We start from the raw sequence: 17,246 nt of genomic DNA, 5'->3' as shown, positions 1-17,246 counted from the left end.
AGAATTTGGCACTGTGTGATTTTTATTTATTTATTTATTTTGTATTCGTTTTTTTTTACCTTAGAATAATTACAAAATATTTTACTATTTAATAAGACATTTAAATGTCTTCATTTGTCTTAAATCTCAATAAAAGGGTCTTCATTTTAGAGCGAATGTATCCAGTCATCATTAAAAACTTTATTTCATTGTTTTGAGGAGAATCTCTTGCAGAGGTTGCTATGGGGGCTGCTTTTCCTGGTTTTTACTAAATATTTTGGAGGAATTATTAACAGAAAAGTTGCCATATAATCGCAGAGAAAAGTAGAAACTTAAACAATAAACTCACTGATAAAGTTTATTTGCTTTAATCTACTCAATTTAATTGTACTCTTCGTTTATAGCCTGAACTTTTTTTGGGTTATTTAGGGGTGTTGTGAAGCTTAAAATGTATTATGCATTTAATAATTTACGGTTTTAACATAGAGAATGTCTGGTTTGGCTGGTTTTTCATTATTCTGGTGGGTTTTACATCGCGTCTGGGCTGGAACCAGATCATCCAGATCTGGCAACCTGGACCTCAGGGCTAGATTTCTTAGTGACTTGTCTTTTTGGTCTTAAATTTTGTTTGAAAATGGTATTAAAAAGTCTTAAATTTACCTTGGTCAAACCTGTAGACACCCTGTAGCCACTGGCTGATAATGTGCAATCGACTGAGGATAGATTAAAAAAAGCAGCGACCCTTGAACATAAAATCTTTCAAGGCCCCCCTTGTAGACAATTCAGACTTTTATTACAAGCTACAACTTGCTGAAAACACCTGTAACTTATATAGGGCTTGCAATAAAATGCTACAGTTATAACAAAAATACTTTATTAATACCTGTTTATATCCTCAATAATTTTCACTAAATTATAACAACAATTCTTCCCAGGGCATACACTAGCAACGTTGAGATGTTCACCTGTGTAGTGGAACATTAATCTATGTATTGGATACGTTGGGGGAGCAAAATCGCAAGCGGGAAGCAATTCTTGAACAGAATCGCAGACTAGCTGCGGTTTTTGAGCTCACTTTAAGTGCACTAAAGCACTTAAAGTGCAAACATGGCTATGTGAAATAGGCATTAGCACTTATAGATCTGACAATTAAAGCACTTTAAGTAGCAATGGGGCGATGTGTAATCTGCATCGGCACTTTACAAATTCTTACACTTAGCACTTTAACTTTACGGTCACCTACTTGTTTATCAATTGTAACTTGTTTTATTGCTTAATGATTTTTATCTTTTTCTGTCGTATCTTTAAATGTTTGTTTTTTGTTGGTATGAATGTCATATCTTGTCTACTTGTCTGTTGATGTCCGATTCTGTGACTGGCGATAATTTGCCGCGGGGACAAATGTACAGTATGTACAGTCCATGTCTAACAAATAAAATGAATTGAATGAATTGAATTGAATTGAATTTGTAGGATGGAAAAGACCTTGGAGAAGTTGGAAGCTCGGCCTGGCGGGAATTGACCACAAATTTGTGTTTGGAGTCGCCATTGATGAATCAGAGACTTAAGGCAGATGGAAAACTACTGGAGTCCTAAACACAATTGTTGATTCTATAATCTGACCTTGACAGAGCGGTTTGGCAGGCTGCTCCAGTCACAATCTCCCTGGAGGGATGAAAACAAGACGCTCTGTGGACCTGTATCAGAACTGTACCGGGCCGTCTGATAACATCAAGGACAATGGCTGAGGAGTAGCTCTGGGGCAAAGTTCACAGACTTACCGTTCACACACACACATTTGCTGATAACCACACCTCCCTCATTTTCAATGCCATCCCCGGCTCCCCTCTTATCAACCCCCCCAACACAGTCACCAGGTTGGAGCGCCACAAAGGCCGCAGCGCTGACTTGGATGAACCGCGCCGGGATCCCCCCGCCAGTAACCCTCCCAGCCATACCCACATGCAATTCTTCGTCATGATGTTGCTTTTCTGTGCTGAGGTGTTTTTTGCACCTTGACACTGCGTATTTATAGACAGTGTGAAGATGCCTTTTTTCCCTCCTCTATCCCAGCGTCATCCTCATTTGGAAAAATTGGCGCCTTAAAACAACTATGTCGCCGACGGTGTTAACTGAAGTCAAATTCCCTGTTTGATGTATTCAAACGTCGTCATTAAAGTCTGATTCTTATTCTGATTCATGTGATTGGCAACACAGCAGGAACATCCTTCACAGCTTTTTCAAAATGTCTAAATTGGACTCAAAATGCAAAAACTCAAAAGCATAGGGACTGTTACCTTCAGAAATGTTGACACCTACAAAACTGGTAGAAAGTGATCAGGATGTTACATAGTCGATTATTGGGTTCTTGTTGTCAAGTGAGCCAACAGCCCATTGTACAGTAGTACCCAGAGGTGGAAAAAGTACAAAAATATTGTACTTAAGTAAAAGTACAAATTTTCTGCTTGAAAATTACTTAAGTAAAAGTAAAAAGTACCCATTAAGAACATTACTTAAGTAAAAGTATTAAAGTACCTCAACTTAAATATAATAAAGTACCAAAAGTACATGGTGTAAAATGTACTTAAGTACAAAAGTAAAAAGTACAAAGTACAAAGTACAAAATTCAAAGTACAAAATTCAAAGTACAAAATTATTTTCAAAAGGATTGCAAAGAAATGAACAATCCAAGAATTTGCTTACAACTCTAAATAATGGTGATATTATTCTGACCCCTTAGCGTTTGTTTCCATTACCCCATTTTAATTTCTCCCTTTGCTCATCACTGCTGCTGTACCCCAGTGGCCCCGCTGACAGGTTCACCCCCAGCCTGTAGTATGCAGTGACAACATTAAGCAACCCCAGCTGTTAAAAGATGAGACTTTTGAACTTTTAAATGCCAAAACCACCTTAGAAGGGGTGGAATCAAAGAATGGTGCTCATGGACACGCGTGGCCGCCGCTCAAGGCTGATTTATGGTTCCGCGTTACACCAGCACAGGGCCCGTACCCTATGGCGTAGGCTCTGTGTCGATTTAACGTGGAACCATAATTCAGGCTTCAGTCCCCATCGGTACTCGACGCGACGGCGGTTCCTCCGGCCTTCCGGCCCCGCAACTCTCCCGGGAGCTGCGGCTCCTTCCCGGTATATGCACGCGCCCCCCTTCCTTCCCGTCCGCCTTATGGTTCCGCGTTAAATCGACGCACACCTTACGCCGGAGGCTACGGCGTAGGGTGTGCGTCGCCGCGTACCCTACACCGTAGCTCTGCGCCGGTGTAACGCGGAACCATAAATCAGCCCCCGCTGTGCTGTTCTTTAATTTGTAGCGCGTAACGACGTGTCCAATTTTAAATATAGCGGATTAAAAGTACGATTTTTTCCTTGAAAATGTAACGAAGTAAAAGTAAAAGTACAGAAAAATTAAAGTATCAATAAAAGTACAAATTCTCAAAAATCTTACTTAAGTACAATAACAAAGTACTTGTACTTCGTTACTTTACACCACTGGTAGTACCCCAACCAATTACTTACATTATCAAATGGTTTGCAAGATTTAGCCTAAACTGTCAACCATGCCCAGACTCTCCCCTGCGTGACTTCCAGTTGATCCAAAGCCAATGAAGTGGGGGTTTATTTTTCCCATCTTTACTGACAAATCTAAAAATGAATGCCAACAGGTGACTGTGTGATAGATTATGTTTGAACAATAGTTCTATTGTTAACGGTATTAACAAAATATGAGATTTTTTTGAGTTTTACGTCATATAAATTTGTAATTTAAGGAGGGTAGTTAAATGGGTGGGATTAATTCTCACAGAAGTTGGCAGATAATACAGTCTGAAGGTGTTTTTTTTTTTTATCTCTGGCTGTCCCCTTCTTAAAGTTATAGTACGCAATGTTTGAGAGCTAGCAAGATTTGAAAGTGGCACCTCCTCTAAGCCCCGCCCCCTCCTCCTCCTCCCAGCTTAAATCATGTAAAAACTCTAACCAATCCGTTTCACTCGGTCCGAATGAAACGGATTGGTCCAGGACCAGAGGCTTGGCAGGGGGGGAAAGAACCAATCAGATGCCTTCATGCCCCCCTAAAACCGGCCTCGCTTACTGGTGAATGAGACATGGGGTAGTTTTGTTGAAAATGTGCTGTCCAAAATGTCCTGGAAAACTCGACTCCTGCAAATGCGCGTTCCCCAAAGTTTGTGGGGGCGTGGCTTTGGACGGAGCGCTGACGGGAGTGGGAGGAGGGGGCGGGGCTTAGAGGAGGGGCCACTTTCAAATCTTGCTAGCTCTCTAAAATCATGGATAATACCTTTAATACAAATGTTGCTAACGGACTGCATAAGATTAACTGGGTGTCTTTTGTTATTAAATGAACCAAAAAAGATGCTCCCCAACACAACCATTAAAAAAAAAAATCTGTCTTCATTTCAGTAACCTAGTTTTTTTTCCCTTTTTCTTCCAGAGGTCCCACAACATTATTTGTCAAAGGAAAGGGAGGTTCAGAATGGGCAGCAGCCTTGTAATCAGGGGAAGAACTTTGGATCAGAGGAACAAGTCTTGGAGGGTCAACAGACTAAAGAGGAACACGAGGAGCTCTGCATCAGTCTGAAACAAGAGACACTTGTACAGAAAGAGGAGACTGATACTCTTTTATGGACTCCTCCTTCTAATGAAGGTGACTACTGTGTTGATCAAACTGTCGGTGTGAATCCCAACCAATCTCAGAACATCAGTGTAGCAGACAAGGAGTCCTTAGACACAATATCAGTTAAAGGTTCTGAGATACCAGAACCCAGTCCTGACCATCAGCTCCTCTCAGACTTCTCACATTTTGGTGAGAGCCCAGTAGACAGAGCGGGCAAGCATGGGGACTTGGAACCAACTGGAAATGTAGGAACAATTTCACAATACTGCATTAACATATTACCAGTTCGACCTGTCATTGCTACTTCCTCTTAGATCCCGTGTAGAGTTTTCAGGAATACTCCTCATGGGAATCTCAATCAACACACTCCTGGGATTGTAGCAACAAGCAGGACTGGTGACAGTTAAGCTTGAGTTATGGTTCTGCGTCAAAACGACGCTGTGCCTACGCCGTAGGGTACGCGTCGACGCAGACCACACGCCGTCACTGACATGTAACTCCACGAAAATTGTAACTACGCGTCGAGGCTACGCAGACCGAGAGGGCTGTGATTGGTTTGCTTGGTAGCAACGCATTTCCGGTTTCCGGTTTGAAGCAGTCGTGAACTTTCAGCGCTCTTTTCTTCGTGTATGTGGGATTTTTTTTTTTTTTGTTTTGTTTTGTTTTTTTGCACAATAGTTGTCCTTATCTCTTTGATTCACTGTGACCGGAAAAGTCGGATAAACCATTCAGGAAAAGATCACTAACTAGCGGTCACGGGGGGTACTGCACCACGACGAAATGGAGTGACGGAGAAGTCCGAAGGGTTCACGACAGCGTTACGGTGACGCCGTGTGCTCTGCGTTGTTTTGACGCAGAACCATAATTCAGGCTTTAGGGGTGGGTGTTGCCAAGGACCTCACAATACGATACACATCATGATTCTTGACTCACAATACAATACAATATTGCGAAATCCAAATTTTGCGATGTTATACATAGTTGCATGTACATCAGATTATAGGGATAATTAATGGGACAAACTCAGTCAAAACGGTGTATTTCAAATGATCAATGCCATTTTATTGTAACTCCGGGACATAAGCTAAGGTTACAACATATTTGCATAAGTTTTTTGTATTGTTTACATAATATGAAATTAACATTAACATTATTATTTAAGCCCAAGTATACAATAAAGTTGTACTGGATGTACAACCCGTCTGAAACATGATTTATTATTTGAAAATAAAACTGCAAAAAAATCAATATTCAAATTTTGAATACCGATATCAAATGGGCTGGCAAAATATTGCGATATATTACCATATCAATATTTTTTCCCACCCCTAGTAACAGTCTAGCAAATCATGAAGCCAGATAAAACAAGTTTGAATCAAGAACTAAAGTGTAAACTAAATAAAAGCTACTTTGTTTTGCCAGCTATTGACTTATGCAGCCTCATTTGATACTGTCCCAAATCAAAAGTAAAACAATGAGACTCTGGTGTTCATCAGCATTGACATGTGCTAGTTTCACTGCGTTGTGATACATGTACTAAGCCTCCCCAACACAACCATTAAAAAAAAATCTGTCTTCATTACAGTAACCACCTTTTTGTTTCCCTTTTTCTTCCAGAGATCCCGCAACATTATTTGTCAAAGGAAAGGGAGGTTCAGAACGGGCAGCAGCCTTGTAATCAGGGGAAGAACTTTGGATCAGAGGAACAAGTCTTGGAGGGTCAACAGACTAAAGAGGAACACGAGGAGCTCTGCATCAGTCTGAAACAAGAGCCACTTGTACTGAAAAAGAAGACTGATACCCTTTTATGGACTCTTCTTACTAATGAAGGTGACTACTGTGTTGATCAAACTGTTGGTGTGAATCCCAACCAATCTCAGAACATCAGTGTAGCAGACAGGGAGTCCTTACCAGTTACACACACACACACACACACACACCAAATTTTGTTTGGTGACACCGTGACGGCTGACTTTGGGTCTTTGTCCGGATCTTTTAGTCCCAAAGTTAGGAACCTGGGAGTTATTTTTGATAGCTTTTTAAAATTTGACCGACAAGTGGACAATGTCGTGAAGACAAGTTTTTATCAATTGCGTCTTTTAACCAAAGTCAAAACATTTTTGAGCCGTCACGATATGGAGAGAGCTGTCCACGCTCTAGTCAGCTCCAGATTGGACTACTGTAATGCACTTTATGTTGGCATTGCCCAATCCTCTTTTAGCCGTCTTCAGCTGGTACAAAATGCAGCTGCCCGTCTTTTAACGAACACACCCAGACGAGAGCATATCATCCCGGTCCTCTATTCCCTTCACTGGCTGCCTGTTCGTTTTAGAGTTGATTTTAAACTTTTAATGTTTGTTTTTAAAGCTCTTAACGGCCTTGCCCCTCCTTATTTATCGGAGATTTTAACGGTGCGTGAGCCTGGCAGAGCTCTGAGGTCCTCCAACCAACGTTTGTTGGAAGTGCCCAGGTCAAAGCAGAAGCACTGGGGTGACCAAGCTTTTTCAGTTGCCCCAGGCTCTGGAATAAGCTCCCCTGTGAGTTACGCACCATCTCTGACCTTGGCCTTTTTAAATCTAAAATTAAAACTTATTTATTCAGGGTGGCTTTTAATACCCAGTAGTGTGGCGACACTTTTTTATACTTGATGTTTTTATATGTTCATATGTTTTATTCTTGTTTTATTTTGTTGTATGTTATGTAAAGCTCTTTGGTTCACCTTGAGGTTGATGTAAGGTGCTATACAAATAAAGTACATTTACACACACACACACACACACACACACACACACACACACACACACACACACACACACACACACACACACACACACACACACTAATGCTTGATGAGGCAAGAGGATGTGTGCTACTCCCACATTCCTCTGCAGTGATGTGAAACTTGCAGCTTCTGCTTCTCAGCAGCTTCAGTTAACACATATAAACCAATAAGCACAGGATTAATATTCAAAGTTATGGCATAATCATGAAAAATGATAAATTCAACATTTTTCTATATTTATATACATAATTATTCCAACACTCCCCAACACAACCATTAAAAAAAATCTGTCTTCATTTCAGTAACCACGTTTTTGTCTCACCTTTTATTCCAGAGCTCCCACAATATCATTTATCAAAGGAAAGGGGGGTTCAGAATGAGCAGCAGCCTTGTAATCAGGGGGAGAACTTTGGATCAGAAGAACAAGTCTTGGAGGATCAACAGACTAAAGAGGAACACAAGGAGCTCTGCATCAGTCTGAAACAAGAGCCACTTGTACTGAAAAAGGAGACTGATACTATTTTATGGACTATTCCTTCTAATGAAGGTGACTACTGTGTTGACCAAACTGTCGGTGTGAATCCCAACCAATCTCAGAACATCAGTGTAGCAGACAAGGAGTCCTTAGACACAATATCAGTTAAAGGTTCTGAGATACCAGAACCCAGTCCTAACCATCAGCTCCTCTCAGACTTCTCACATTTTGGTGAGAGCCCAGTAGACAGAGGGGGCAAGCATGGGGACTTGGAACCAACTGGAAATGTAGGAACAACTGAACAAACGACACATCACAAACACATTGATGAACGCAGTGGAATGTTAGTGATACCATGTTATACTCGCACGGAAAAAAGAGGTGAATATAGATGTGTCCTCTGTGGGAAAGTGTTTCCACACAAGTCCAAAGTGATCAGGCATGTGAGAATCCACACAGGTGAGAAGCCATATGGTTGTGACATCTGCGGAAAAAGCTTCAATCAAAAATCCACGCTGGACAATCATAAAGGAATCCACTCCAGCGAGAGGCCTTATTCCTGTGACATCTGCAGTCAAAGATTTCAGGAGAAATCAAAACTGGAGGCACATATCATTTGGCACACAGGTGAGAACCCTTTCAAATGAATGGTTGAGCATCGTCTGCAAACCATGATAGAATATCTCCACACAGACATAGTTACATAAGTTAGAGTCCGTGCACTTGGAATCAGAGGTGGACAGAGTACTCGACCCCAGTACTTGAGTAAGAGTACAAATACTACTGGTCAAAATTTTACTCCGTTACAAGTAAAAGTAGCTCAGTCAAAATATTGCTCGAGTAAGAGTAGAAAAGTACTTGCTTTGAAAGGTACTTAAGTATCCAAAAGTAAATGCTTTTAAATGTACTTTAAGTAAAAGTAAGAGTAAGAGTAAGAGTAAATTTCTTATTTTCCACATCAGTAAATTACTATATTTTTTCTAAATTAATTTAAGGATCTTTTAACTCTTGTTTCTGAGAATTCGATGTTGAGTTGTTGAAAGCAGAGAGGTAGTTCTGCTTCAGCAGACACAATAAACATTTGAAAATAAATGTGTGTGGTTTGTCTGTGCCCTCGTTTTTTACTCGGTCGAACTCAAACATTGAGTTAAGATACGGCCAAGGATTTTGTGAAAGTCCCTGCTCCGAGTCCGGCTCATTATCAGACTCAGACGACTCAGCGGATTGTCTTTCTTCTCCTGACGCAGGCGTAGCCATTGTTGCCGCTCTGTCTTGACAAACGCAGGCTACTTTGGCGGTATCGTTTTGAGGAGGCTTGACGTATTTCCGCTTTACGTACATCCCAGTGGAGAGCGTGCACTGTGATAGGTCTCCTCCTTTGACAAAAACAGCTTGTGTCCAATAGGATTTTAGGGAAGAAGAAAAAAGAGCAGACCTGAAAGTAACGAGTACTTTTCAGCCTTCCTAGAAATTTACTCGAGTAAAAGTAAAAATATTTGTCTTGGAAATGTATTCAAGTAAGAGTAATAAGTACCAAAGAAATCTAATACTCAAGTACTCTTGTCACTTTTATTCCACACATAAAGAATATTACGAAGATAGGTTTTTACCATCTTAAGAATATAGCCAGAGTCCGCCCGTTTCTCTCTCAGGCCAGCACGGAGGTGCTGATGCATGCTTTTATCTCATGTCGTTTAGATTATTGTAATGCCCTGCTCTCTGGTCTTCCTAAAAAGAGTATTAAGAACCTACAACTACTACAGAATTCAGCCGCTCGCGTGCTGACGAGGACCAGAGGGCGGGAGCACATTACACCTGTTTTAAAATCGCTGCATTGGCTCCCCGTGCGCTTCAGGATTGATTTTAAGGTTCTTTTACTGGTTTTTAAGTGTTAACGGTCTTGGGCCATCTTATTTATCTGACCTGCTTTTACCGTATCAACCCTCACGGACCCTGAGGTCCTCTGGCACCGGCCTTTTAACCATTCCCCGAACGCGACCAAAACCCACGGTGAGGCTGCATTCAGCCATTATGGCCCTTCTTTATGGAACAGCCTGCCAGAGAACCTCAGGACCGCAGAGAATGTTGATATTTTTAAAAGGAGGCTCAAGACACACCTTTTTAGTTTGGCTTTTATCTGATCTCATTTACCTAGTCTTTTCAGCTATTTATTGTATTTATTAGGGCCCGAGCACCTTCAGTGCGAAGGCCCTATTGTATCTGTAGGAATTTTTCTTTTTTCTTTCTTTCTTCTGACGAAAGGAGGGCCTTTTTGCCCCCCTAAACGTGCCCAAAAAGTCACCAAATTTTGCATGAAAGTCAGGCCTGGCGAAAAATTTGATATTTCATGGTTTACATTAATGGGCGTGGCAAAATGGCTCAACAGCGCCCCCTTGAAAACTTTGTGCCTCAAGCCCCATGATACGGTTTGACGTACATGCACGAAAATCGCTACACACCTGTATCAGTACACAACTTAAAGAAAAGTCTCTTGGCGACATGGCCGAAACCGAACAGGAAGTCGGCCATTTTGAATTAATCGTGTCACTTTGGCGCAATTTATGCCATTCCTTCGGCAGTTAATACGGCCCGAACCGTAACGTGCCCCCAAGTGTGTTATACATCAAAATGTGCGTCTCCATCCTGCGACAACACGCATTACTTTTCTCTTTCAAAAGCTTTACCGTGGCGACGCTAGACGCCAAAAAGCGCGCCCACCCTTCATCTGGTTGGTTCAGACAGAAAAAACTTTGCGCCTCAAGCCCCATAATACGGTTTGACGTACATGAACGAAAATCGGTACACACCTGTATCATGTTGCAACTTAAAGAAAAGTCTCTTGGCGCCATGGCCGAAAACGAACAGGAAGTCGGCCATTTTGAACATTCTGAATTAATCGCGTAATTTTGGAGCAATATGAGCCATTCCTTCGAGAATTAATACGGCCCAAACCGTAACGTGCACCCAGGTGTGTTATACCTCAAAATGTGCGTCTCCATCTTGCGACTACGCGCATTACTTTTCTCTTTCAAAAGTGTTACCGTGGCGATGCTAGACGCCAAAAAGCGCACACCCCTTCATCTGATTGGTCCATATTTGATAGTTCTCCAAAAGTCACCAAATTTTGCATGCAAGCCAGGCCTGGCGATAAATGTGATATTTCATGGTTTGCATTAATGGGCGTGGCCTAACGGCTCAACAGCGCCCCCTAGAATACTTTTCTCTGCCATAACTTTTGAATGGTTTGACATAAAGCGTCGTGAGTGGTGTCATGAGACTCGGTATGGAGTCCTCGACCTTCATTGGCCTTAATTAGCCCCGTCCCTTCTTCTGATTGGTTGTCCCGATTTTCTGCTATAACTTTTGAATGGTTTGACATAGAGAGTCGTGGGTGGTGTCATGGGACTCTTTATGAAGTCCTCGACCTTCATTGTCCTGAATTAGCCCCGCCCCTTCTTCTGATTGGTTGTCCCTTTTTTCTGCTATAACTTTTGAATGGTTTGACATAGGAAGTCGTGGGTGGTGTCATGGGACTCGGTATTAAGCTATTAAGCTTCGTTGGCCTTAATTAGCCCCGCCCCTTCTTCTGATTGGTTGTCCCGATTTTCTGCTATAACTTTTGAATGGTTTGACATAGAGAGTCGTGGGTGGTGTCATGGGAATCTGTAATGAGTCCTTGAGCTTCGTTGGCCTTAATTAGTCCCGCCCCTTCTTCTGATTGGTTGTCCCGATTTTCTGCTATAACTTTTGAATGGTTTGACATAGGAAGTCGTGGGTGGTGTCGTTTCTGATATGCTTATGGGGGGCGGTGGCCGTGAGTGCGAGGGCCCGTTCATCGCTGCTTGCAGCTTTAATTAGGGCCCGAGCACCTTCAGTGCGAAGGCCCTATTGTATTTGCAGGAATTCTTTGTATTATTTTTTTTTTTTATTATTATTTTTCTGACAAAAGGAAGGCCTTTTTGCCCCCCTAAACGTGCCCAAAAAGGCACCAAATTTTGCACGCAAACCAGGCCTGGCGAAAAATTTGATATTTTATGGTTTGCATTAATGGGAGTGGCAAAATGGCTCAACAGCGCCCCCTAGAAAACTTTGTGCCTCAAGCCCCACGATACGGTTTGTCGTACATGCACGAAAATCGGGACACACCTGTATCATGGGGCAACTTAAAGAAAAGTCAGTTGGAGTCATGCCCGAAACCGAACAGGAAGTCGGCCATTTTGAATTAATCGTGTCACTTTGGCGCAATTTATGTCATTCCTTCGGCAGTTAATACGGCCCGAACCGTAACATGCACCCAAGTGTGTTATACATCAAAATGTGCGTCTCCATCCTCCGACACCACGCATTACTTTTCTCTTTCAAAAGCGTTACCGTGGCGACGCTAGACGCCAAAAAGCGCGCCCACCCTTCATCTGGTTGGTTCAGACCGAAAAAACTTTGCGCCTCAAGCCCCAGAATACGGTGTGACGTACATGAAAGAAAATCGGTACACACCTGTATCATGTCGCAACTTAAAGAAAAGTCTCTTGGCGCCATGGCCGAAACCGAACAGGAAGTCGGCCATTTTGAACATTCTGAATTAATCACGTAATTTTGGAGCAATATATGCCATTCCTTCGAGAATTAATACGGCCCGAACCGTATCGTGAACCCAGATGTGTTATACGTACAAATGTGCGTCTCCATCCTGCGACTACACGCATTACTTTTCTCTTTCAAAAGTGTTACCGTGGCGACGCTAGACGCCAAAAAGCGTGCCCCCCCTTCATCTGATTGGTCCATATTTGATAGTTCCCCAAAAGGCACCAAAATTGGCATGCAAGCCAGGCCTGGCGATAAATTTGATATTTCATGGTTTGCATTAATGGGCGTGGCAAAATGGCTCAACAGCGCCCCCCGGAAAACTTTGTGCCTCAAGCCCTACAATACGGTTTGACGTACATGCACGAAAATCGCTACACACCTGTATCATGGCACAACTTAAAGAAAAGTCTCTTGGAGCCATGGCCGAAACCGAACAGGAAGTCGGCCATTTTGAAATCTGATTGGTCCATATTTGATAGTTCTCCAAAAGTCACCAAATCTTGCATGCAAGCCAGGCTTGGTGATAAATTTGATATTTCATGGTTTGCATTAATGGGCGTGGCCTAACGGCTCAACAGCGCCCCCTAGAATACTTTTCTCTGCCATAACTTTTGAATGGTTTGACATAGGAAGTTGTGGGTGGTGTCATGGGACTCTGTATGGAGTCTTTGAGCTTCGTTGGCCTTAATTAGCCCCGCCCCTTCTTCTGATTGGTTGTCCCGATTTTCTGCTATAACTTTTGAATGGTTTGACATAGAGAGTCGTGGGTGGTGTCATCAGATTCTGTATGGAGTCCTTGAGCTTCGTTGGCCTTAATTAGCCCCGCCCCTTCTTCTGATTGGTTGTCCCGATTTTCTGCTATAACTTTGGAATGGTTTAACATAGAGAGTCGTGTCTGGTGTCATCAGATTCTTTATGGAGTCCTTGACCTTCATTGGCCTGAATTAGCCCCGCCCCTTCTTCTGATTGGTTGTCCCTTTTTTCTGCTATAACTTTTTAATGATTTGACATAGGAAGTCGTGGGTGGTGTCATTTCTGATATGCTTATGGGGGGCGGTGGCCTGAGTGCGAGGGCCCGTTCATCGCTGCTTGCAGCTTTAATTGTATTTACTTTTTTAGCTTTTTTTATTATCTTTAAACCTTTAATCCATTTTAGTGACTTTGTATTTTATGTTATTTATTATTCATCTTAAGTTTTGTATAGATTTCTCTAAAATTTTACACTTTTTAGGCATTTTTTACTTTCTTTTAATCTTTTAGTTTTTAGCTCCAGTGTTTCCTCAGGGGGGTCGTCCACACTGGGAGGTGTGTCTGCTCCGCCCATGGGGGTGTCGTCATGGGGATCCCTCAGGCCTGGGTAGCTGGGGGTGGGACTCCACCTTCTGTGTGGGGTCTGTCCTGGTCTGTCCGGGTTGGGGGGGTCTCTGTGGCGATGCTCCCTGTGGTCGTGGTCGGTGGAGCCTCTCAGTGTGGACGGCCACCCATAGGTAGTGTTTTCCTCACCTGGATCGTTAGTGCTAAGCCATGTCACCAGTCCACTTATTGTGTGTGTGTGTGTGGGCGTGTGAGTGTATGCACATGTGTATGAGTGTGAGTGAGGGTGTGTGTATGCGTGGGGGGTGGGGGGTGGGGTCGTATGGGATGTTTTAAATTGTACTTTTGATTGTTATTTTATTTTGTATGTAAAGCACCATGAGTTGCATTTACACTGCATGAGTTGGTGCTATATAAATAAATAAAGTTTAAGTTTAAGTTTAAGTAAAGTACAAATCCTCTGGATATGTACTTAAGTACAGTACTCAAGTAAATTTACTCCGTTACTGTCCACCACTGCTTGGAATGCAGTGTGGCAAATGTGGTGGAAGTGTTTTTAATTCATTAGTCCATGATTCATCTACATGTATGTCACCTGTCACCATGCTCTGCTGCATTCAGGTGTATATTCACACAATGCCAAGGAGGAAATGCATCTCCCCAGTAACCCGGGGAATTGTCTGATGAAGAATACACAGGAAGGGTTTGTCATAAACATAACAACAGAATTTGAGTTTGTTGCAAAGATTTAGAGAGAAAGGTTAGGTTTACACCTCTGTACAAGCTTGAGGATGGAGAGATGGGTGAACATAGTACCGAAGAGTCGGACCTCAGCTACACAGCAGTTCTTATCCTGTCATTATATTGAGCATCTCTATTTGGTGTTGCTTTTCTTTTCAGACCTTCTGCACCCTAAGGACCTCATCTCTCCACGAATGAAAGAGAAACAAGTCTGCACCAGTGGAGATGAAGGGCAGCTTGAATGGAGACAGCAGACTGACGGATTGGTCCCGCCTCCTCCATCCTACGAAGGATACCACTGTGTCGTTCACATTCCCCGTCTGGATCCTGCTGGATCTCAAAGGGCTTCAGAGGAACAGTCAATAGACGCCGTATCAGATCACGAAAGAGACAAGCAAGGACAAGGGAGAAGTCACAAGAGCAAGGAGTATAATCCCAGCACGTTAAAGACCCCTCTTAATTCTCATACAGCTGAACGGTGTGAGCATAAATGTAACACTTGTGGGAAGACATTTAATATCAGATCCAAATTGATCACGCACATGACAATCCACACAGGAGTGAAGCCACACTCCTGCCAAGTCTGTGGTAGGAGATTTAAACTGAAATCAATACTAACTGTTCATCAAAGAATCCACACAGGCGAGCGGCCGTACGTCTGTGACATCTGCGGAAAAAGATTCAATCAAAAGTCCATACTGAACGTTCACAAGAGAAGCCACTCCAGCGAGAGGCCTTATTCCTGTGATATCTGCAGTAAAACTTTCAAGCAGAAATCAAAACTGGAGGTTCATAACATTTTGCACACAGGTGAGAACCCTTTCAAATGAATGGTTGAGCATCGTCTTCAAACCACAATAGAATATCTCCACACAAACATAGTTACATAAGTTACAGTCCGTGCACTTGGAATGCAGTTTGGCTAATGTGGTAGAAGTGTTTTTAATTCATTAGTCCACGATTCATCTATGTCACCTTAAGGAAACCACTTATCAGTGAGGTTTATTTAAAAAAGGAAAAAAGGCCTGAATTTCCTGAAGATTATAAAGATTGGACTCAGGAGCAGCCAAGACAAGTCATGTGGTCTAAATCCATATTTAGCATGTTTCAGGGTGATAAATGCATCTGTGTAATGGCAGAAGTGGGTGGAATGATGCTCACATCACACCTCGTGCCGACTCTGCAAGCCTGCGGAGGAAGTATCGTGATCTTGGATTGCTCTTGTTAATTAAGTCATAATTAAGTCAAGGTTCAGCAACTGTGGGCAAGTGTGAGCACTTCTGTAAAAGCAGACATGTTGGCTGTTGCTCTGCTGCATTCAGGTGTATATTCACACAATGCCAAGGAGGAAATGCATCTCCCCAGTAACCCGGGGAATTGTCTGATGGAGAATACACAGGAAGGGTTTGTCATAAACATAACAACAGAATTTGAGTTTGTTGCAAAGATTTAGAGAGAAAGGATAGGTTTACACCTCTGTACAAGTTTGAGGATGGAGAGATGGGTGAACATAGTACCGAAGAGTCGGACCTCAGCTACACAGCAGTTCTTATCCTGTCATTATATTGAGCATCTCTATTTGGTGTTGCTTTTCTTTTCAGACCTTCTGCACCCTAAGGACCTAATCTCTCCACGAATGAAAGAGAAACAGCTTGAACCGAGACAGCAGACTGACGGATTGGTCCCGCCTCGTCCATCCTACGAAGGATACCGCTGTGTCGTTCACATTCCCCGTCTGGATCCTGCTGGATCTCAAAGGGCTTCAGAGGAACAGTCAATAGACGCCGTATCAGATCACGAAAGAGACAAGCAAGGACAAGAGAGAAGTCACAAGATCAAGGAGTATAATCCCAGCATTGTAAAGACCCCTCTTAATTCTCATAAAGCTAAACGGCGTGAACATAAATGTGACACTTGTGGGAAGACATTTAATTTCAGATCCAAATTGATCACGCACATGACAATCCACACAGGAGTGAAGCCACACTCCTGCCAAGTCTGTGGTAAGAGATATAATCGGAAATCACTTCTATCCGCTCATGAAAGAATCCACACAGGCGAGCGGCCGTACATCTGTGACATCTGCGGAAAAAGATTCAATCAAAGGTCCACACTGAACGTTCACCAGAGAACCCACACGGGCGAGAGGCCGTTCCCCTGCGAAACCTGCGGCAAACACTTCACTCAGAAATCAGCTCTGACCTTACACCAAAAAATCCACACGGGTGAGAAACCGTTTTCTTGCCCAACATGTGGTAAACGTGTGATGAGTAAATACGCATTGTTGTCTCACATGAGAATGCACACAAAAAGAGTTGTACTCCTGTAGTAACACAAGCAATAGGTTTCAGACTAAAAGGGGACCTATTATGAAAAACAGGTTTTTTCTTGTTTTAACATATATAAAGTGGTCTCCCCTCAGCCCATCGGCGTCGCCAGACAGATTTTACTGGGGCACGTGCCCCAGTATTGATCTGCAGTGCCCCAGTAAAAATTTCACCAGTAAAAAATGAATTTCGGAGTTTTAACTCCACATAGAATACACCAGTGTTGTGCATGAACGCATTCAAATGAACGAATAATCCTTCTCATTTCACCAGCGGGCGGCGCGCATATTTAAAATGCTCGACCAGCCCAGTGCAGTCTTTACAAATGAAGGCTGATTTATGGTTCTGCGTTAGACCAACGCGGAACCTACGGCGTAGGATACGCGGCGTGCGGACCGTATG

General features: G+C 42.7%; 1 protein-coding gene across 1 annotated transcript; it reads left to right on the top strand.

The window, feature by feature from the left end:
• Positions 1-15,059: 15,059 nt before the first annotated feature.
• On the top strand, positions 15,060-16,846 carry LOC133451293 (zinc finger protein 239-like). Its single transcript, XM_061730262.1, has 2 exons — positions 15,060-15,327; positions 16,119-16,846. The coding sequence occupies exons 1-2, from the start codon at positions 15,060-15,062 to the stop codon at positions 16,844-16,846; spliced, it is 996 nt and encodes a 331-aa protein (XP_061586246.1).
• Positions 16,847-17,246: the final 400 nt, after the last annotated feature.

This window comes from Cololabis saira, chromosome 9, assembly GCF_033807715.1.
Source record: "Cololabis saira isolate AMF1-May2022 chromosome 9, fColSai1.1, whole genome shotgun sequence".
In the NCBI taxonomy this organism is placed as follows: Eukaryota; Metazoa; Chordata; class Actinopteri; order Beloniformes; family Belonidae; genus Cololabis; species Cololabis saira.
Note: the sequence above shows the minus strand (reverse complement) of the source record. Positions and strands in the feature narration are given on the sequence as shown.

Excerpts from the sequence above, each read along its gene's own strand:
- LOC133451293 (XM_061730262.1), top strand. The coding sequence starts at position 15,060 with ATGACAATCCACACAGGAGTGAAGCCACACTCCTGCCAAGTCTGTGGT. Across the intron at positions 15,328-16,118 it reads TCATAACATTTTGCACACAG|ACCTTCTGCACCCTAAGGAC; the intron begins GTGAGAACCCTT and ends TTTTCTTTTCAG.